Raw genomic sequence first — 17204 nt, 5'->3', positions numbered from 1 at the left:
ATGTTTTTTTTTTTTTTTTACAGATTGAAATCTGAAATGCGTCGCCTGCATTTATATTCAGCCTCAATTAGGTCATGTACATTTTTCTCTAAGCACATTTAAATAAAAAAAAAGGAAAATAAAAACAATAGCCACTGACTATGCTCTGTAGGACATAAAATATAAGAAAATGAAGAAGTAAATGTTTTTTTACAGCAAATTTTAAACCTTGATATTGAAGGAAAGGTTCTAGATTGCTGGCTGCTGGGACGGTTTATCCCAGTTTGGAAGAAGCTTACAGCGTGGATCTGTGAGCAACAGTTCATCACATTTCAGTGATACATTTGGAGTATAGTTTAAAAATCAGAGTTAACATGGTGCCAGCCTTTTTAAGTGAACGAATGATAAAATCTTAAAACCAATTCTAAAACACTCAGGCTGCTGCAATAAAAAAAAGGGAGTCTTGGTTGCGCATGACAGATAAAACTGCAGTCAGCCATCTGTGACAATCAAATGCTAAGTTTAGTTAAAAGTTGGGTAATCTTTTCAAGGTCATTTAAAGAAAAAGGGACATAGTGAGTGAGAAGTCAGTGAGAAAATGCATGTGAAATTTAAACTGTTCTCCAGAGTAAGAGTGCTCAAAAGGTCAAGTTCTTGGAGGTTGGAAAGTCCAAAAAATAATACCGTATTTTCTGTACTATAAGCGAGCCCTATTGCGCGTAAAATAAGGCACCTCTATTTTGCTTTCATTTAGTTTTATGGTGCGTTTGACACCTTCCAAAAACACAAAGCTCCTTACATCAAGCTTTTTTGACACATAAATTAACTAATACTTTACCTAAACCCAAACACACGATCACTGAAACATGGGAGTGGCAGCATCATGCTGGGACTAAAGCTGAATAGTTTCCATTGTAAATAGTGGTTCTAAAGAGCAATGCCTCCTGAGGACTGGAACATGGATGCCTGTGACATTTTTCATTTTTCAAAGACATTTTACTTTGACCAGTTAAAAGCTTTGCATTATTTCCTTTTAACTTCAAAATTATATAATTATTACTACTTTATGTCCCTCCACCACATCCTGATCAAATAAAATGAGGTATGTGGGTTTTAATGTGACATAGAGTCATGACTCTTCAAGTTGTATAAATACTTCTGCAGATTAATTGAAAAAATATCCAGCTAAGTTAAAGGTTAAGATTTAAGTTTATTATTTTAAGCAAAATACAGATTCAAACATTTTAAATAAAAGTAAAAAAAAAAAAAAAGGTCTTAAAATCATTCAACCACTAGAGGGCACTAAACAACTGCAGAAAGAGGATGTTTGGTCCTCAGTGGGCTATGCTCCCTGAAAGGCTGTTTATCTTTTAAATCATCAGTCCACAAGGGGGAGAAAGCAGATCTTGCAGGATATATTCATCTCATGCAAAACACTGGAAGACCTCTGAAAAAAGGAGAAACTATTTTATGTTGGTTGCAACATTTTAGCCAATTTAACAGCCGATTTAAACTGCTGAATTACCTCCTCAGGATGACATTTACATCTGCACAACCTGGTGTTCCTAATGGGAACAATCTAAAAATATGCAAGACATTGGCCCTTAAGGAACATGGATCATGCTGTATGAATGAAAAAATATAAAAATATTTTTTTTCCTTAAGTTGTGTGGCTGGTTAGTGAGGAACCGTGCTGTAAGGAGGTAGTTTCTAAACAAAGCAGTAAGCTCCACTGGTTAACTGTTCAAGTGTCTACTGCTGTAACTGCGATCTCCCTCCACCCAGTAAGTCTCAGTCTGCATCTCCATCAGCCGAGAGATGGTCCTTTGGAAGGCAAAGATCTCCTCCTCAGCTGTGAACAGAGTGAGTCTCTCTGCTGCATCCTAAAAAAAGAAGGTTAAACATAACAGTTAGCAGCTTATACACTTAGATCCAGTCAAAGTCTAATGTTTCAGACGAAATCTGACAGGTTTTAATTACTGGATCATCTATTTAAACCTGTCTGGTAGAGTTAATACATATCAGCGCTGCGAGGTGAGAAAGGGGAGCTCTTACATCAGTGAGGCCCAGGTCATCCAGCAGCTGTCGATCTCTCTCATCTTCTCCTCCAGTATGAACGAAGAGCCGGTCTAATGGAGCTGCTGCCAGAAGCACCACTCTCACCTGGAACAAAAAACGAGAGGTGTAAGTCCTGAGTTTTAATAGCTAGGAAACCTCACATCCATAACTCTAAGTTTTTTGTATCTAAAAGCAAGACTGCTTCCACTGCCTCTTTAAACCTACAGTTTCTACAGTTTTGAACAAGTTAATGTGTTTTGAACCTTCCTAGTCAGAACAGGTAAACTGAGGTTTTTATTCCTAATTTATCAAAATATAGAATAAACAATATCAAGCCCTATGAGTTTCATAAGATATAGATTACTAAGGACCATTTGTCGGTAGAGATAAAAATTAAGATGCTTCTTTAACTGCGTTAAAATTCTGAGCTCCTATATGTAAAAAAAAAAAGGATAAGAAAATTAGATCTCAGCAGAGTGGTACCTACAATTATAGATAATGCTTTGTAGCCTAAATGCACCGGAGAGGATCTGTGGGACATCAAGATGTCTCTAGCAATATCACTCCTCTTAGTTTGTTTAAAAAGGAAGTGTTTCAATGAGCCAGTTTTCTGATTGATGTTCACTTTTGTAGAATTTCAGACCTTAATGATGTGGTGTCTTATTACAATATGCTGGTGAAGATTCTCAGTCATCCTGGTCATTGTTATTCCAAAAAAAGTTAAAAAACAATCCACTTCAAAATCAAATTCTAAATTTTGAATTGAGAAAGCTTCCTGGATGGGAAGCGAAACATCTTCAATCTTGGAAAAAAAAGTCCAGTGGATTGTTTTTTGGAAAGCTTTATTACCAATCAGAGTTTTACACGTATGAACAATCGGTTTTGGTGATCAGTTGCTACATATAGACAAGAAAATCTATAGTGAGAATAAACATTTTTGGGAATATAAAATTATAACAAACTGAAAGGGAAATAAACAATGAAATTCTACTCTATTTAAGAGGAAACTAAAGTAAACTTAAACTTCCACAGCAAACTGGATTTATTGACAAAACATGCCATCTAATAGCTGTTTGAATGAGAGAAATAATACAAATAATTCAAATAATTCTGCACAAATAGTATTTCAAGTGTTTTCTTTTAGTATTTGTATTTTTTGGAATCTGAAACTACATTCAGGACCTTTGCTGCCTGTTTAAATCATTGACCTTGTTTGTACAAGGCAATGCTCTCTTTGAGCTTTTTGAACAATTCTCACAGGCCATCTTTCTGACATGCAAAGGAACCTACTGTCAAAAGACCAGATATTTGATGTGTTTATTCCAGGCATTCTTCATAACAAATGAAGATTTCATTTTGGATGTGACCTTTTGCACTGCTGGCTTATTCAGTGTTTAAACTGTGTGCAATTTCTTATTTGTAAATCCCTTTAACTAAATAAAGTGGCAAATGCAAGTTGGCTGATGCACTGCAGTGATGCAATCCGTATTCCTACAGACAAATACGCTAAGAAAACTGTAAATATTTTTTATGTAGCTTACAATGATTAGAAAGTTGAATAAACATGGATAAGTGATGTGTAACCTGTATGAACCGATCTTTAAAGTAGTTCTATTAGTTAAAGCAAAAAAAAAAAAAAACAGCAAAAAACTGGACTGTCATCATTTATTCAATTAAATCTGTTACTTTATGCAGTATGCAGAAAACTGAGGGGCAACCAAAGGTCACAGACAAAGCAGAAAAGGACGTTTTTCTATAAGAAGTTTGGTTTTCAAAGCTGCATCTTGTTACCACATTCTTATGTCAAGACTTGAATTACCACAACTCCATCTATCTGATTTTCGGATTTGATCTAAATTACAGACTATTAATTTTTAAATCAGAGAGAAATAGCTCAACCTTGCTAATGTTCCACCGGAAATTACACGAGTGAATCATTCTCAACTAAGGGTAATAAATGTATTATTATTAAATAGTTGGGAATATAGAGCTCATTGATTCTCCTGCACTCGCCTTTTTATCTAAACTGTTTACCTTTTTGTCATAGAAATTGTCTATGAGGGTGGTGAAGCGCCTGGCCTGGTCTTTCAGAGTCAGAGTCAGGATGGGAACATGGCGGATGAACACGGTGTCAAAGATCCGGGCCATCTCCAGGTAATCGCTGGCACCCATTGGCTGGAGAAGAGCGAACAAGGGGACATACTGAGAGCAGTGGGTGCACGTTTTTACAGCTAAGTAACCTCTACAATTTTACAACAAGAGCATTTTGTACAAAATACCCTTGTTGATCAAATGTCCTTGGTGGAGGGGGCTGTCATTCAATTTAATTGCTCTTAAAATTAATGAGGATATGGCAACAAATGTCAGAGGGAGCCTTGAAGCTCAGATGCCTTCGAAAACTCTCCACTCTCCATCAGGGTTGAGACTTTACACAAACACTGCAGAATACTGCTGCAAAAGGCTATAAAAGACTCAACTAATCAAAAATTCGTCAATAGTCTTGCTTTCTGACATTGAGCAGACAAATAGGACCTGGATAGAGAGAAAGCTTTGGACAATACCAGAAAAGCATAGGGGGGAAAAACGGGGCTGAGAGGTAATAATGACAAGGGCTTTAATCTCTGCCGATTTTATTAGATGTTAGTGGATTTGGAGTCTGAAGTGAGCGATATGCCACAAAAGGGCTAGAAATCTTTATGCCATTCTAATTGAGACTATATGCGAAAAACTAAATAAATAAAAAAAACTTTTAAAAGATATTTGAAGCAAAACTCTTGCTCCCTCCATCAGTATAAAGAAGGAAATTAGCAGACTGATGCTTCGAATGAATGAATGAAATATAAGGAATCAGTTATTACTGCCAATTACCTTTGAGTGACAGGAACATAGTTTGTAATGTTACTTAAAATAAATAACTAATTATAGTTACTTCCTAATAAAAGTAACTGAGTTATTTATGCAGTTACAACACAATCCAGTGAAAACAACTATCCAGTCACTTTTTATGATCTTAAATATAGAAGACTACAACTTTGCTTTAAAAAAAACCTGAGCTTTAATTATGAAATTATTAAGAGGACTAAATATCTAAAAAACAATAATCATTAATCTGCATCATTTTGGCGTGTGTGGTCTGACAAGTGACCTGCAATATAATTATGTTAATGTGATTATATTTTTTGAATGTAATAAAAAGCAAATATAGTGAATGAGTTGTTTTAGAAATGTATACTTTTGCACGTCTGCAGCTTTTAACTTGCTGTAAGGTAGGTATGAAGCTGAAAAATTATGTTTTTCATGCAATTAAACACAAACAATTGCTGGTGCATAATTGCTGGTACTCTCCAGTTGTCACTGCTGCACCCTAAATGCACCAGGGAGCGTTATCATAGATCCTTCCTCCCAGCAACGGTTGACTCTATAACCACTACTGTTATCAACTAACTCAATAAGTTGTTACATTCATTCTGATTTTTGCACAGTTTCTCTTAGTGCTGCTGCTATTTTCACATATCCACTGCTGTAAAAATGTCCACAGCTTTTAACTGATTATTCTCCAGATAGAGAGTATTTATTTTGCAAAAAAAAATACTAAAATACAGTATTTTATTTGTTTATTTTCTTAACTTTGTCACTTATTCTGTTATTTTTATTCATGTTTCTAAGGCCCACATTGTGTGACAACTTCTGCTATAACCTTGTGCTGCTGTAACACCACAATTTCCCCATTATGGGACAATAAAGGGCTTTTCACTTCTATTCTGAAGTAAAACATACTTTGCAAAATAATTAAACACAGTTCCCATTACTTTAGAAAAACACAGCAGGACTGAAAAAACCCCCCAAAACAACTCACAATAAAAAAACATAGACCGTGCAAGTGAATTGTGCAGAACACTGAGAAGTAAAAAAAGAAACGTGTTGATTAAGACAGCCAGCTGTCAGTCAGTGAAGAGGTTATGTAAAGAGCGTCTTTAGGTTAGATCTAATGTTTCCAGGAACTTGAATTCAGCCAATGGTCCTTTTTCTTTAGGAATGCTGTCATTGAATCAGTGGCTCTACTCCACCATCCCTCCATCAGATCAGGCATCCTGTAGACCTTTACCTCAGATAATCAGCATCACCTATGTGTATCTCAGCTCCCTGCTCATCCCTGCAGTACATAAGAACTAAATAAAGTAGATTTTGAGTAACATAACAGCATTACCAATAGGGATGCACCGCTCCGATATTTGTATAGGTATCGGTCCAGATATAAGGAGAAAAAAAACTAGATCCAGATCGGTGACGACTGACTCGATATAGGGGCCGATCTATTCATTCTAACTCTATGCTATGCTCTGCCGCCATGCGGCCGCGCAACAACACAACATGGCCATATTGTTTATAATGGAGCTCTCTCAGCCTACTAGCCCAATGGCTACGTGCAATATTTGTGGGAGAAATGTTCTGAGGGGCGGTGTTAAATCTTCACACTGTAACACCACCTACTTAATGAAACACTTCCAGAAGTTTCATAACAAGGAACATGTTGGGATTTTCGGACTCAGCAAACAAAAAGGAAGCAGCGGGAAGCAGCTAACTTCTTTGGAAGCAAAAGAAAGAAGTGATTTTTTTTCCATTTAACAGTATACAAGTCAAAAAAATCACAGAGATGATGACACTTTTTTATTACATGTTGACAAAGTCAGAGAACTTTTGGTTTAAGATGTTGTGCAGAGTTGTTGAGTCATAACATTTATATTTGGGTTGTTTCCTATTTTTTTTAGGAAAAGGGAATTCAAATCAAATCATATGCACAGAAGAATGATCCCAGTTTTAGTTTTTTTCACACAATAAAACACATTTTTTAGGTAATAATTCAGTGCTTTTTTGGTATCGGCCGACATTAAACGTCAAATATCGGTATCGTATCGGAGGTAGAAAAAAGTGGATTGGTGCATCCCTAATTACCAATATTAAAAGTAATTACATTATTTTTACAATAAAAAATAAATGCAGTTACTAATACGTTTTTTATGCAACGCCTCTACTCCCATCACTGGACAGGACGTAAAGCTAACAAAGTTACATTATTTCATCCCATATTCTCTGTTTAACACATGCTAATCTACACACCTTTATTTTTTCTGGTTCTTTTGACTGAAAGCTTCAACTGTTTGCTAAATTTGTGATTTTTTTGTAGTCCTTTTTCAGAAGGCTGTCCCAGTTTGATATGCATCATCTGTGTGATCAGTCCCGTTAGGACGTCTTTAAGTCTGAAGGCTGTCCAGGATTAACTTTCTACCCACAATAGTGGACTAACTGTTGACTCCACAATAGGTGAAATGATAGCAGCTAAGATTTACACCATTAGTAATCAGCCCAGGTGTTCTTAATTCCTCCTTTCCTTTCCTATCATCCTGATTCCTGACAAAGATGACAGAGGAAAAGAAAACTGCTGATTTATCACAACTGATGATATAACAGTATGTAACAGAAAAACTAAGATAGTGAAGCTCTGTTGGGAAGGAAGCTCCTCTGCAGGGTTGGTTTCTTAATCTCTACATGGCTTTTTAATTCAGCTAAGTGGAGATTAAATGATTTGCTTTGCTGCATGTCTTTTGTCTTCTTGAATGTTTAGACTGATAAAATGGGTAAAGCATAGACTAAAGCTTGATCAATAAAATGAATCAGCAAACATCTACAAGACGATGGCTAAAAAAACACATAGTCTAAATTTTAACCTGATTTAAATGTTAAGGCTGAAACTTAGTTTAGCTGTGCAGAAACAAACCTGTAAATAAAACCAGGCTTTATGTTGCACTTTATTTGTATTCTGAAACCAGGATTTCCAAAACCCAGAGAACAAGAGTCAGGGTAAAGGGACCATACCCGACTAACAGTTCCACAAGGGCTTCTGCTGTGTCAAGCTTTCTTATTTGACCATTTTTGAGCACTTTTTTAAATTAACATGACACCCTGTCAGTCTTACAGGTGAGGACATGTTCCAATGCTGTTTATATGTGCAAACACTGCATGCAGCAGTGTTTTTGTCATTATTATGACTGCCATAGTCTAATAGAAATACAATTGAGCCATTAATTTGCCATTAATGCCATGGACCAGGGAGACATTTTGAGCTAAATAGCAGTGGTTCTGGATGACTGGAGTCGTAGCCCCCTTGAAGTGTGAGTGACAGAAATAATAAGAATATAAACCCAGAAGAAGACGTTTGTTTTTCTACATACAAATAATTTTTTGGCAGTACTCACTTTACCACACAGCTCATGAAAAGTACAGTCAGCGATGGAGCCACATGTCTTCTGTAGAATCACATCTCTGCCCAGCACAGTGAGCACACGAGGACCTATAACTAGAGGAAGCGAAGCACAGCGAGGAAATCATACAAATGATTTTCTTTTTAAAAAATAGTGAAATTTCAAAATAAGGATAGGATAGATTTCAGCAAATAATAGACTGTCATAAACTTTAACTTTAACAGCTTTCTCTGTTTTGATCTTTGTTGTATGGTACTATTGTTGTGTAAATAAAAAACTATTAACTTAAAAACGTAACTTTTTGGTATACATCGCTTTCCCAACTTTTGTAGAGTAATAGCTTGAAATAAGATTTGGAGCAATCATAAAACAAATGTTTTTGGCAACACAGATGTTAGCTTTACATTACAAAGCAAAGCACTTCTTATTTTCCTGTTAACGTGGGTCTGTGCCACTCCCTTCCTTTCCCATTCACACTTAAATGGTTGTTTTATGAATAACATGATGACCATGAAGTTTGTGGCATATTTTTCTCTATTTTCCTGTATCTGTGGGAGATTTGTTGGACTTATAAAACAACAATCGACGCTGGAAGCGGAGGGGGGTGACATTGATTGGTTCTTGCTTATCCAGACTATTCTATAACGTTCCCAAAAAACTTGTCATGCAACGGTTTGGGATATTTACAAAGAAACAAACAAGAAAATTTGTAAAAAAACAAAAAAAAACAAAAACAGATATGTCTGTATGGACGCCAGTTAAACCCTCCCCCAAAAAGGATGAGCCTTTTCAGTCCCTGGTATATAAAGTGATTTAAAAATGTTTTTTTAACCTCCCTATTTTTGCCCTTATTTCAGTTTGGTGTGTTCCTTTATATGTTTAGGGTTAGAAGGAAATGGCTTGAAGCTGAATTTTAACACTTCTTTAAAGGTTTAGTCACAAAAACATAGATTTGGTAAAAACAAATTGTCCAAAATAACTTAATACCTAATGACACATTAAAAGGTGGACAGAGTCAAACTTTCTTACCACTTCTCTGTCTTATTGACATCTCCTCAAAGAGTGTGTCCAGGTAAGCCTCTGCTCCAGGCTCCCCCGAGCTGCACACCAAACACACAGACACGCAGCAAAACCACACAGGAAACAATTGGATATAAAATTAATAACGCTGAAGTGGCCACATCAAACGCTGGAAGCAAGCAGAGCTTTGGTGTTGAGCACTTAGCTTTTCACTCCATCAGCAAAAAAAATACGGATGTTAGAATCTAAACACGAGCGTCAGCCTATGAATGCTCGTCAAAATGAGTCGGTGGAGAGTTTATGTGTGTGTTTGTAAGCTTGTGTTTTAACTCCCGGTAAAAGGGGTGTGATGCTCTGTGTTTTCATGCACTTGAATGGCCCAAACTTGTTTAGCTGTGTGTGTGCGTTCCTAAGAGCGGATATGTAATGAGGAAAATAAAAAAGTAGCTTTTAAAGCTCTGCCATTTTCTCATGTTCTATTGATTCCTTTCATTCTTTTCATGGCTCTTTCAAGGTAATGCAGGTCTTTATAAACCTCCCTGCCTGCTTCTACCCATTTATGCATCTGTTTGCCTTCTCTTTGAATCTTTTACAAAAAAGAAAAAAAAAATCTAACTACATCATGTGCACAAACATTTCCTATGTGTAAATGTTTGTGTGGATGCGCAATCAGACCTCTCCACCGTCTCTGAGCTGGACTGTTCACTGAAGGGAAACGATGACGCATGCAAGTCTTACAGGTAGTAGAGTTTTCCAGCTCCAGGCCTGTCCAGCCTCCTGTAGTCAGTCCCAGAGTCCAGGCAGATGGTGTGACAGTAGTCCTGCACGCACAAAGAGAAATACATGTTCCTAATTTTACTTATTATTTGGGTTTTCAATTAGGAAGTCATGAAAAGCTAAAGATCTTAGAATAAACATTAAAAATTAAAGAGAAAACTATAAGTATTCTTTAGTATTAAATAAAGAAATATATTGGGGTGATGGTAAGGGTTCTATGGATATAATGGGAAGCAAGATATATATTTTTTTACCTATTACTGATTTCTGAAAGAAGCAGGATAACTGAATTGATTGTGCTGCTGAATTTCTGCAGGATAATTTGATCCAAAAGATATTTGAGTGTTTTGCTCTAAAATACAGACACATCTGTTCAGCTTCAAATTTTTATTTTACACCACAAATATAATCTTTGCCATAACATTAGGGAAGTAATTATTAAAGGAAGAGAATCAAGTAATTTAGGTTAATGTCAGCATTATGCCTCATAAGGACCCGAAGGTCTTCATGAGGCATCAAGAAATAAATTAATGACTCAAAAAATCAGACTTTAGATTGAAGGATATTTCATGAAATTACATAAAGTCCAAGTAAACAGATATTAAAGAGCGTTAAATTTTCAGAAAATTAGCAAGTTCTCAGGTTTGCACGAAGGAGGTCAATGTTTGTGTGAAGAGCTGCAGATTAATCTGGTTACTAAGGAGTAAATTGATCAAGTTTTATATCATGTTTTGCTACAATTTAGAAGATTACAAAACTGTTAAGTTTTGCTTCTTGTACTGCAGGAACTAAATGCTTAGGCTTAGGCTATTCTCTAGTGAAATAAAGAGGAAATACTGTGTGAACAAATAAAAATGACAGGACTACAGAAGGCGACAGGATAACATGGACCCATCTGTTGACAGCTCAAAGATTTTGTGCCACTGCTTTATGGTTTATAGAGCCAAACTATTGTTCTGCTGCACTCAAGCTGAAGTGAACCTGTGAAACTTTTTGAAATAGTGTAAAACGTCAACAGGATTCATGTCAGGGAGTGCAGCGCAAACTATAATCATCATCGCCACTATTCTATCAAAGAAAAGAGAGGAATTGCATATCATTCCAGGCAAGCCATCAACGGCTGACTGAGTATCCTGCGACAGCTCCATTAAATTATAAAATCAGTGAATTTCTGCCACTGGCCTCCTTAAGCTGCAGGATAATTAGTAATCATCACAAAGCATGGGGACGGAAATACTCTATTCTTCTCCGCTGTCAACTTTTTATCTCCGTGTCCGCTCACACAAACGGGGTTCCCACTCTGAGCCAATTGGCTGAATCAGGCTTAATAACAACCTGACAAACTCGCCCTCCCTTGCGCACAAAAGGGAGGTGTCATTTCATCAACCTTCGGTGACCCCACCAACCGGTAAATACTCTACCAAAAGCAAAAAAAAAAAAAAAAAAAAGGAAAACTTGTCACAATTGCCGCCACATCATTAGAATCTTAGTTCAGCTTTTCTCTTGCCATCTTCCACCCCTCTCCCCCCTCTCTCTTTGTGAACGATGTCTACCTACAGTGAAGACGGCTGACGGAGGTATAAATAAGAGAGGGGGAAAGAAGAAGGAGCAATGGAAACACAATCAGAGATGATGATTCCATTGGTTATTTATAATCAGATGAGGCTGAAGCCTCGCGGGTCATTACTTGATTATCCATCTTAAGGGATTGTCAAGATCCCACTCCTTCAAGATTTCCTCCGCCTACACATTGTGGTCTTTCAACCTCCCCACCAACCCCCACCTTTCATCATGCTCCTCTGACAGTAAGATTTCACTTTCAGTTTACTTTGCAACTTACAGACTCAGCTCAAACTGTCTTTTTTTTTTTATTCGCTGATCCACCTCTGCTGTGAGAAAACAGGAACAAAACACCAGACGTTTAGGTGCTTTTTAAACCCTATTAAATCAATGATAGCAATACCATGTTTGTATACTTGGTCAGTAATTTAGTATCTTTTGACCCAAGCAATTAATCAAATTGAATCACTGTGCACTGGGTACTATTGTTACTGCTAATCATTATTAATATTATCAATAATCATATTCATATATTTTCTAATTAATCTCACAAATTAACAGATAAGCTATTTTTGATGTCACTTATTATATATTTTCTTTATCAATATACCAATATTAATATTTCAAAATTTGCAAGTATGAGCTAAAGTATTAAAGTATTATAGTATTGCTTACTTATATTGTAAAAACACTGTACAGTACTTTGTTTATTTTCTTATCTGTTATTTTTATACACTTTTCTCAGGTCAACATTGTGTGAGCACTTCTGCTATAACCTTTTGCTGCTGGAACACCACAATCTCCCCACTGTGGGACAATGAGGGGCTTTTCTATTCTATTTTCTAGAGTTGTAGTAAGTCTTGGGCTCAAGACCATATTTTCAGGTTAATTTTTACTCAATTTAGTCTTGGTCTTGGGTTTATTTAACAGGACCGGTCAAGACCATTGCTGATAAGCTTTGTCCATACCTTACTGATACGGACCCTTTCAAAACAGCAAAAACTTAAAATCATTGGTAGTGTAATGATTTCCCCCAGATGCAGCTGCTACCTGCCCACTATCGGTGTGAAACTGACTGACCCCTGCTTGAAAAAAGGAAAATGGAAGACTACTGTTGAAAAATACCTTATTGAAATGTTAGCTTTTTCACACTGCTCATTTAACTTCGCTGGTTCTGATGCTTTTCATTATTTCCCTCTATTACAGTTAATTTTTGTTTAATTGAACTTTTTCAAGAAATGTAACAAGTTTTTTATGATTTCGAATGTGTTGCTTTGAGGATAAACAGAGCAAAGATTGCTTTGCATGTATTTTGTAGAGACATTGTAGACAAGTAGCCTTTTACAACTAAAACATAATTTGATGAGCAGACTGTCACCTCAGTAGTTCAGTTTCAATGCATCTATAATCCTGTAGCCTATTTTCCTTCATTTACTTTGGGTCAGAAGTTCCCATGCTGTTCGGCAGATGTGACATCAAGCGTGTCCATGCTGAATTGGTCTGACCTAGCAATCAAAGTGTTATATTTAAAATTGATTTTGCAGATCCTCAGACCTGAGCATCCAGCTCAGTAGGTAAAATGAAAAAAAAAAAAAAAATTCCTTGTCAAAAAAAAAAAAAAAAAAACTAATTCCCTTGAAGTAGCTTCATTTTCAAGCCTTTGAACATATCTTGTGTTTTTGAACACAAGTGTTCAAAAGTTTGAAAATGCAGGTACATCAAGGGAATAGTTTTTTTTGTTTTTGACAAGGTATTTTGTTTTCATTTTACGTTGGTTTTTGTTCATCATTATAACATCAAAATTTAGCTTTCCTCTCATCTGAGCAGCTGTTATCTGTTAAGTATAATCTATAGATTTTATCAAGGTAAAAATTGTCATTTTTCCTCGAGATATCAGGCCCTATGTCACTATATGTGGCTAAAATTGTATCCTGAAGGAGGGGCAGTGTATCAGGATGACAATGCACCAATACACACAGCAAGACTGGTGAAAGATTGGTTTGATGAACATGAAAGTGAAGTTGAACACCTCCCATGGCCTGCACAGTCACCAGATCTAAATATTATTGAGCCAATTTGGGGTGTTTTGGAGGAGCGAGTCAGGAAACATTTTCCTCCACCAGCATCATGCGTGACCTGGCCACTATCCTGCAAGAAGAATGGCTTAAAATCCCTCTGACCACTGTGCAGGACTTGTATATGTCATTCCCAAGGCGAATTGATGCTGTATGGCCGCAAAAGGAGGCCCTACACCATATTAATAAATTATTGGGGTCTAAAACCAGGTGTTTCAGTTTCATTGTCCAACCCCTGTATTTCGATTACAACTTGTAAAAAAATGCTAAAATAAGGAATTGTGGCTAAGTCAGCAACTCTATCCTACTTTACTTAAACTGGCAATAAATTATCTGCTTAATCCGATTCAACTATATTTCAGATAAGGATTCCCTTAAGACTGCATATAATTCTATCTGAATGACATTTTTTTCTGTATTAGCTATCATATGTGGACGCACTGTATATGCTGTATATATCCCACGCACCTTTTTCTTCCTTTGGCACATTCTTCTTCTTTGACTATTTGAGCTGATGTAACAAGTACATTTCTCCACTGTGAGATCAATAAAGTCAATCAATCCTTTCTTGTAAACTGTCTTTTTAACCACATGGTCTGTGTGAAACCAGCAAAATTCAGCCAATATAAATATCTTTCACTCAACTTGAATTAGCTTAATTTAAGTGTGAAAACATTTTCAGATCCAAGGTCCTAAGCTAATCGAACACAAGATATATATTGCAACCCTGCAAGGTCAGCAAAAATCATCTATTTATCTTAGGAGTAGAATTTAGACAGCCTAATGACTGTGAGTCACATTGTGACCAGTGGTGGAAAAGTTTCACCACTCAGATGAAAAAACAGACCCTTAAGAAAGTCATCCCAACACACGTAGCTCCGATCAAGTCAATGTCAGACCCGTCCGCCGCTCTAACAGGACAGCCGTTTAGCATAAAAACAGAGTGGCTTCTCTCCTTTTACTGGCTTTCCTTCCCTGTGTGACATATCTCTCTGAATCCCTCACTCCTCAAAAAGTTGCTTTTGAGTTTTTCAAAGAACACGGTGCCATTGAGCTGCAACAAAAGCCAAGGATAGCTGACTATTGGGCCCTGATGAGGTCCACTCCCTCATTATCCAGGAGCAGAAAACATTTGATGCTTTTTCTTTTTTTTTTTTTTTTTTGTTTGGCCTGGAGAATTGACCAGGCCTCAAAGAAATGCAGGGTGGGAAGGCTGAAAAAGAGATGAAGGGGGAGAGATGAGGGGGAAAGGTTGTAGTCCATTCAGCCATGTGTGTCTTACAGCCTTCTGTGGAAGGGGACAGAAGAAAAGTGGGAGGGGGCAGGGACAGGGGGGTCGAGAGACAGAGAGACGGGGGAGACAAGAGAGAAAGCTTAAAACACTGCCTTTATGCTGGCAAGTTCTGTACGACTCTTCTGACATCAAAGTGCTTTCACTAACTGGGGAGCTGCTACGTGTGTGTCTGTGTGTGAGTGGGCAAGCTGGGGGTGTATCTGGTGGTTTTATTCATTCCTCAGCAGTCTGGGAGGGGGTACGTGACAATGTGAACACCCTAATTACACCTAATGATCTGTTCGCTTAAAGTGTGACTGCCTTTGGCCGGCGATGGATTGTTCAGCTGGGCCGTTCTCACAACCTCCCCTTGCCTCGGTTGCTCCTCTTGAGGAAACATCCTTTGAGTTTCAGGCCTGGTGTTTTGTGATCCGGGACCCCTCTAGACTCCACTGCCCTGAGCCCCTCTTGAGTTCTGTTGGCCCAAAACCGAACCAAGCCAAAAACGCCAGGATGGGTTGTTGTTCACGCACCTGGCCAACAGAGGCTCCATTAATATGAACTGATAATATAAATTAAAATATATAGCAGACCTTTAAATGTCAGAAAGCATATATTTTCCTCAATGAAGTAATTGAAGTTGTTTTGATTTTAAAGTTTGATTTCACTTGTTTAAAATCAAGCAAAATTTCTATTCAATATACCAGTAATCATTATATGTAACTTTAGTAAGATTGTGTTCATTCACTTATTTTTCATTCACTAAGTCAAGATGTGTTCCTGTACCTGATTTAGATTTAAGTCTATTTCACATTTTAACCAACATTTGCTTATTTTTTAAGTGAATATTTTGGAATGGCTTAGCCAGAGTCCAGACTTAAATTGGATCATTATTGAATAAACAAATTGTGATTGGAAAAAGCCTATTTAACCTGGAAAACATGAATATTTCCTAGTAAAAATCAAGCTGAACACCAATTATAAGAAGACCTTGACTGCTGCAATGTAAGGTTTCCCCATTAATCACTGAAAATGATATTATTAACAAAATCACACCTCTTGGATATTATCTTGTCTTTAGGGAGATGCATGTAACTTCTTATCAGTTCAAAGTTAATGCTTCAAAATAAAATAACTTTAAATATAAACCTGCAAAATGTATGCAGAATTTTGACCTTAATATTTAAAAATAGTAAATAAACTGAGTTGACTCTTTCTCCAGGTTTAAAATCATTGCTCTCATATTTGCAGTTTTAGTTGGTTAGGTATTTTAAAAGCCAATGGCTAAAACAATATAGAAATTAGGGCACATATGCATTTTCTGAATATTTTCTTCTCTTTTAATTCTTTTTTGTACACAATTTATACTGTAGTTTGCCAAAGAATAAAAAAGTGCAGTGGCCAGGGATTGCAAACGCTGTGTAAATAAATCATTTCGCAGCTAATTCAAAAGGTCCCATAAAGTTTAAACTAGATGAGTAAACTTCAAATTAAGACATATACACAATTAGAAAAAACAAATGCAAAGGAAAAATGCTGGAAGTAGCATAAAAAGGTCAGAAAAGCTGCAAACTAGCGCTGCATAATGGAAGAGTTCCAGGTCACAGTAAGAGACGATCATCGTCTCATATGGGACCAGAACATAGATCTATCAACTAATTTATGTAAATGGATCAGACACCAACAAAACATGAACAAAATACTATCTACAGGATGTCAGGAGAAAGGGAAAAAAGATAAGTTTTCCTTTGAATCTTTTTTTAGAAGATCAATAAGCCAAATTTCTCAGCCTGTTAAGCAGTATGTAGACCTCTGTTTTATGAATGCAGCTTTTCTTCTTGTATTTTTTTTATGTGTTCTTTGTATTTATGAGTTTGTCTCACTCTTTGTGTTTGCTAGTCTAATTTTTGAGTTTGTAGGACCCTTTGAATCTGTTGTGAAATCACGCATTTGCCCCCCTCAGCCACCATAGAAAAGGCTTTGTATCCCTTTCTAGACTATTAGATGATGAAAACACGTTTCTCTTCTGTTATTTAAGTATTGCTTATTGAGCTGCTTCAGGTTGTTGGACGGGTTGGATTTAAATTTGATTCTACAGGTATGACAGTCATCTGGCCTGGGTGTGGAGAGTTAAATTGAACCCCCAGAAATGGCATAATCGAAGTTACTTCAAGAATTTATGAAATCATTGTTTCGTTTTAA

The 17204-nt window shown here is 36.7% G+C and overlaps 1 protein-coding gene across 1 annotated transcript in view; it reads right to left on the bottom strand.

Moving 5' to 3' along the window:
• Positions 1-1191: 1191 nt before the first annotated feature.
• The window catches only part of afg1lb (AFG1 like ATPase b), a 56850-nt gene continuing 40837 nt past the window's right edge, over positions 1192-17204 (bottom strand). Inside the window, exons 8-13 of the mRNA XM_038281626.1 lie at positions 10056-10138; positions 9327-9397; positions 8292-8392; positions 4072-4212; positions 2035-2142; positions 1192-1862 (exon numbers count right to left, since the gene is read on the bottom strand). Of these exons, the coding sequence (XP_038137554.1) occupies positions 1716-1862; positions 2035-2142; positions 4072-4212; positions 8292-8392; positions 9327-9397; positions 10056-10138 (651 nt within the window). The 3' untranslated portion in view covers positions 1192-1715. The remainder of the gene's footprint in view (positions 1863-2034; positions 2143-4071; positions 4213-8291; positions 8393-9326; positions 9398-10055; positions 10139-17204) is intronic.

This window comes from Cyprinodon tularosa, unplaced genomic scaffold, assembly GCF_016077235.1.
Source record: "Cyprinodon tularosa strain WSP-4 unplaced genomic scaffold, ASM1607723v1 ctg173, whole genome shotgun sequence".
Classification (NCBI taxonomy): Eukaryota; Metazoa; Chordata; class Actinopteri; order Cyprinodontiformes; family Cyprinodontidae; genus Cyprinodon; species Cyprinodon tularosa.
The sequence above is the reverse complement of the archived record's forward strand: the minus strand, read 5'-3'. Positions and strand labels throughout refer to the sequence as shown.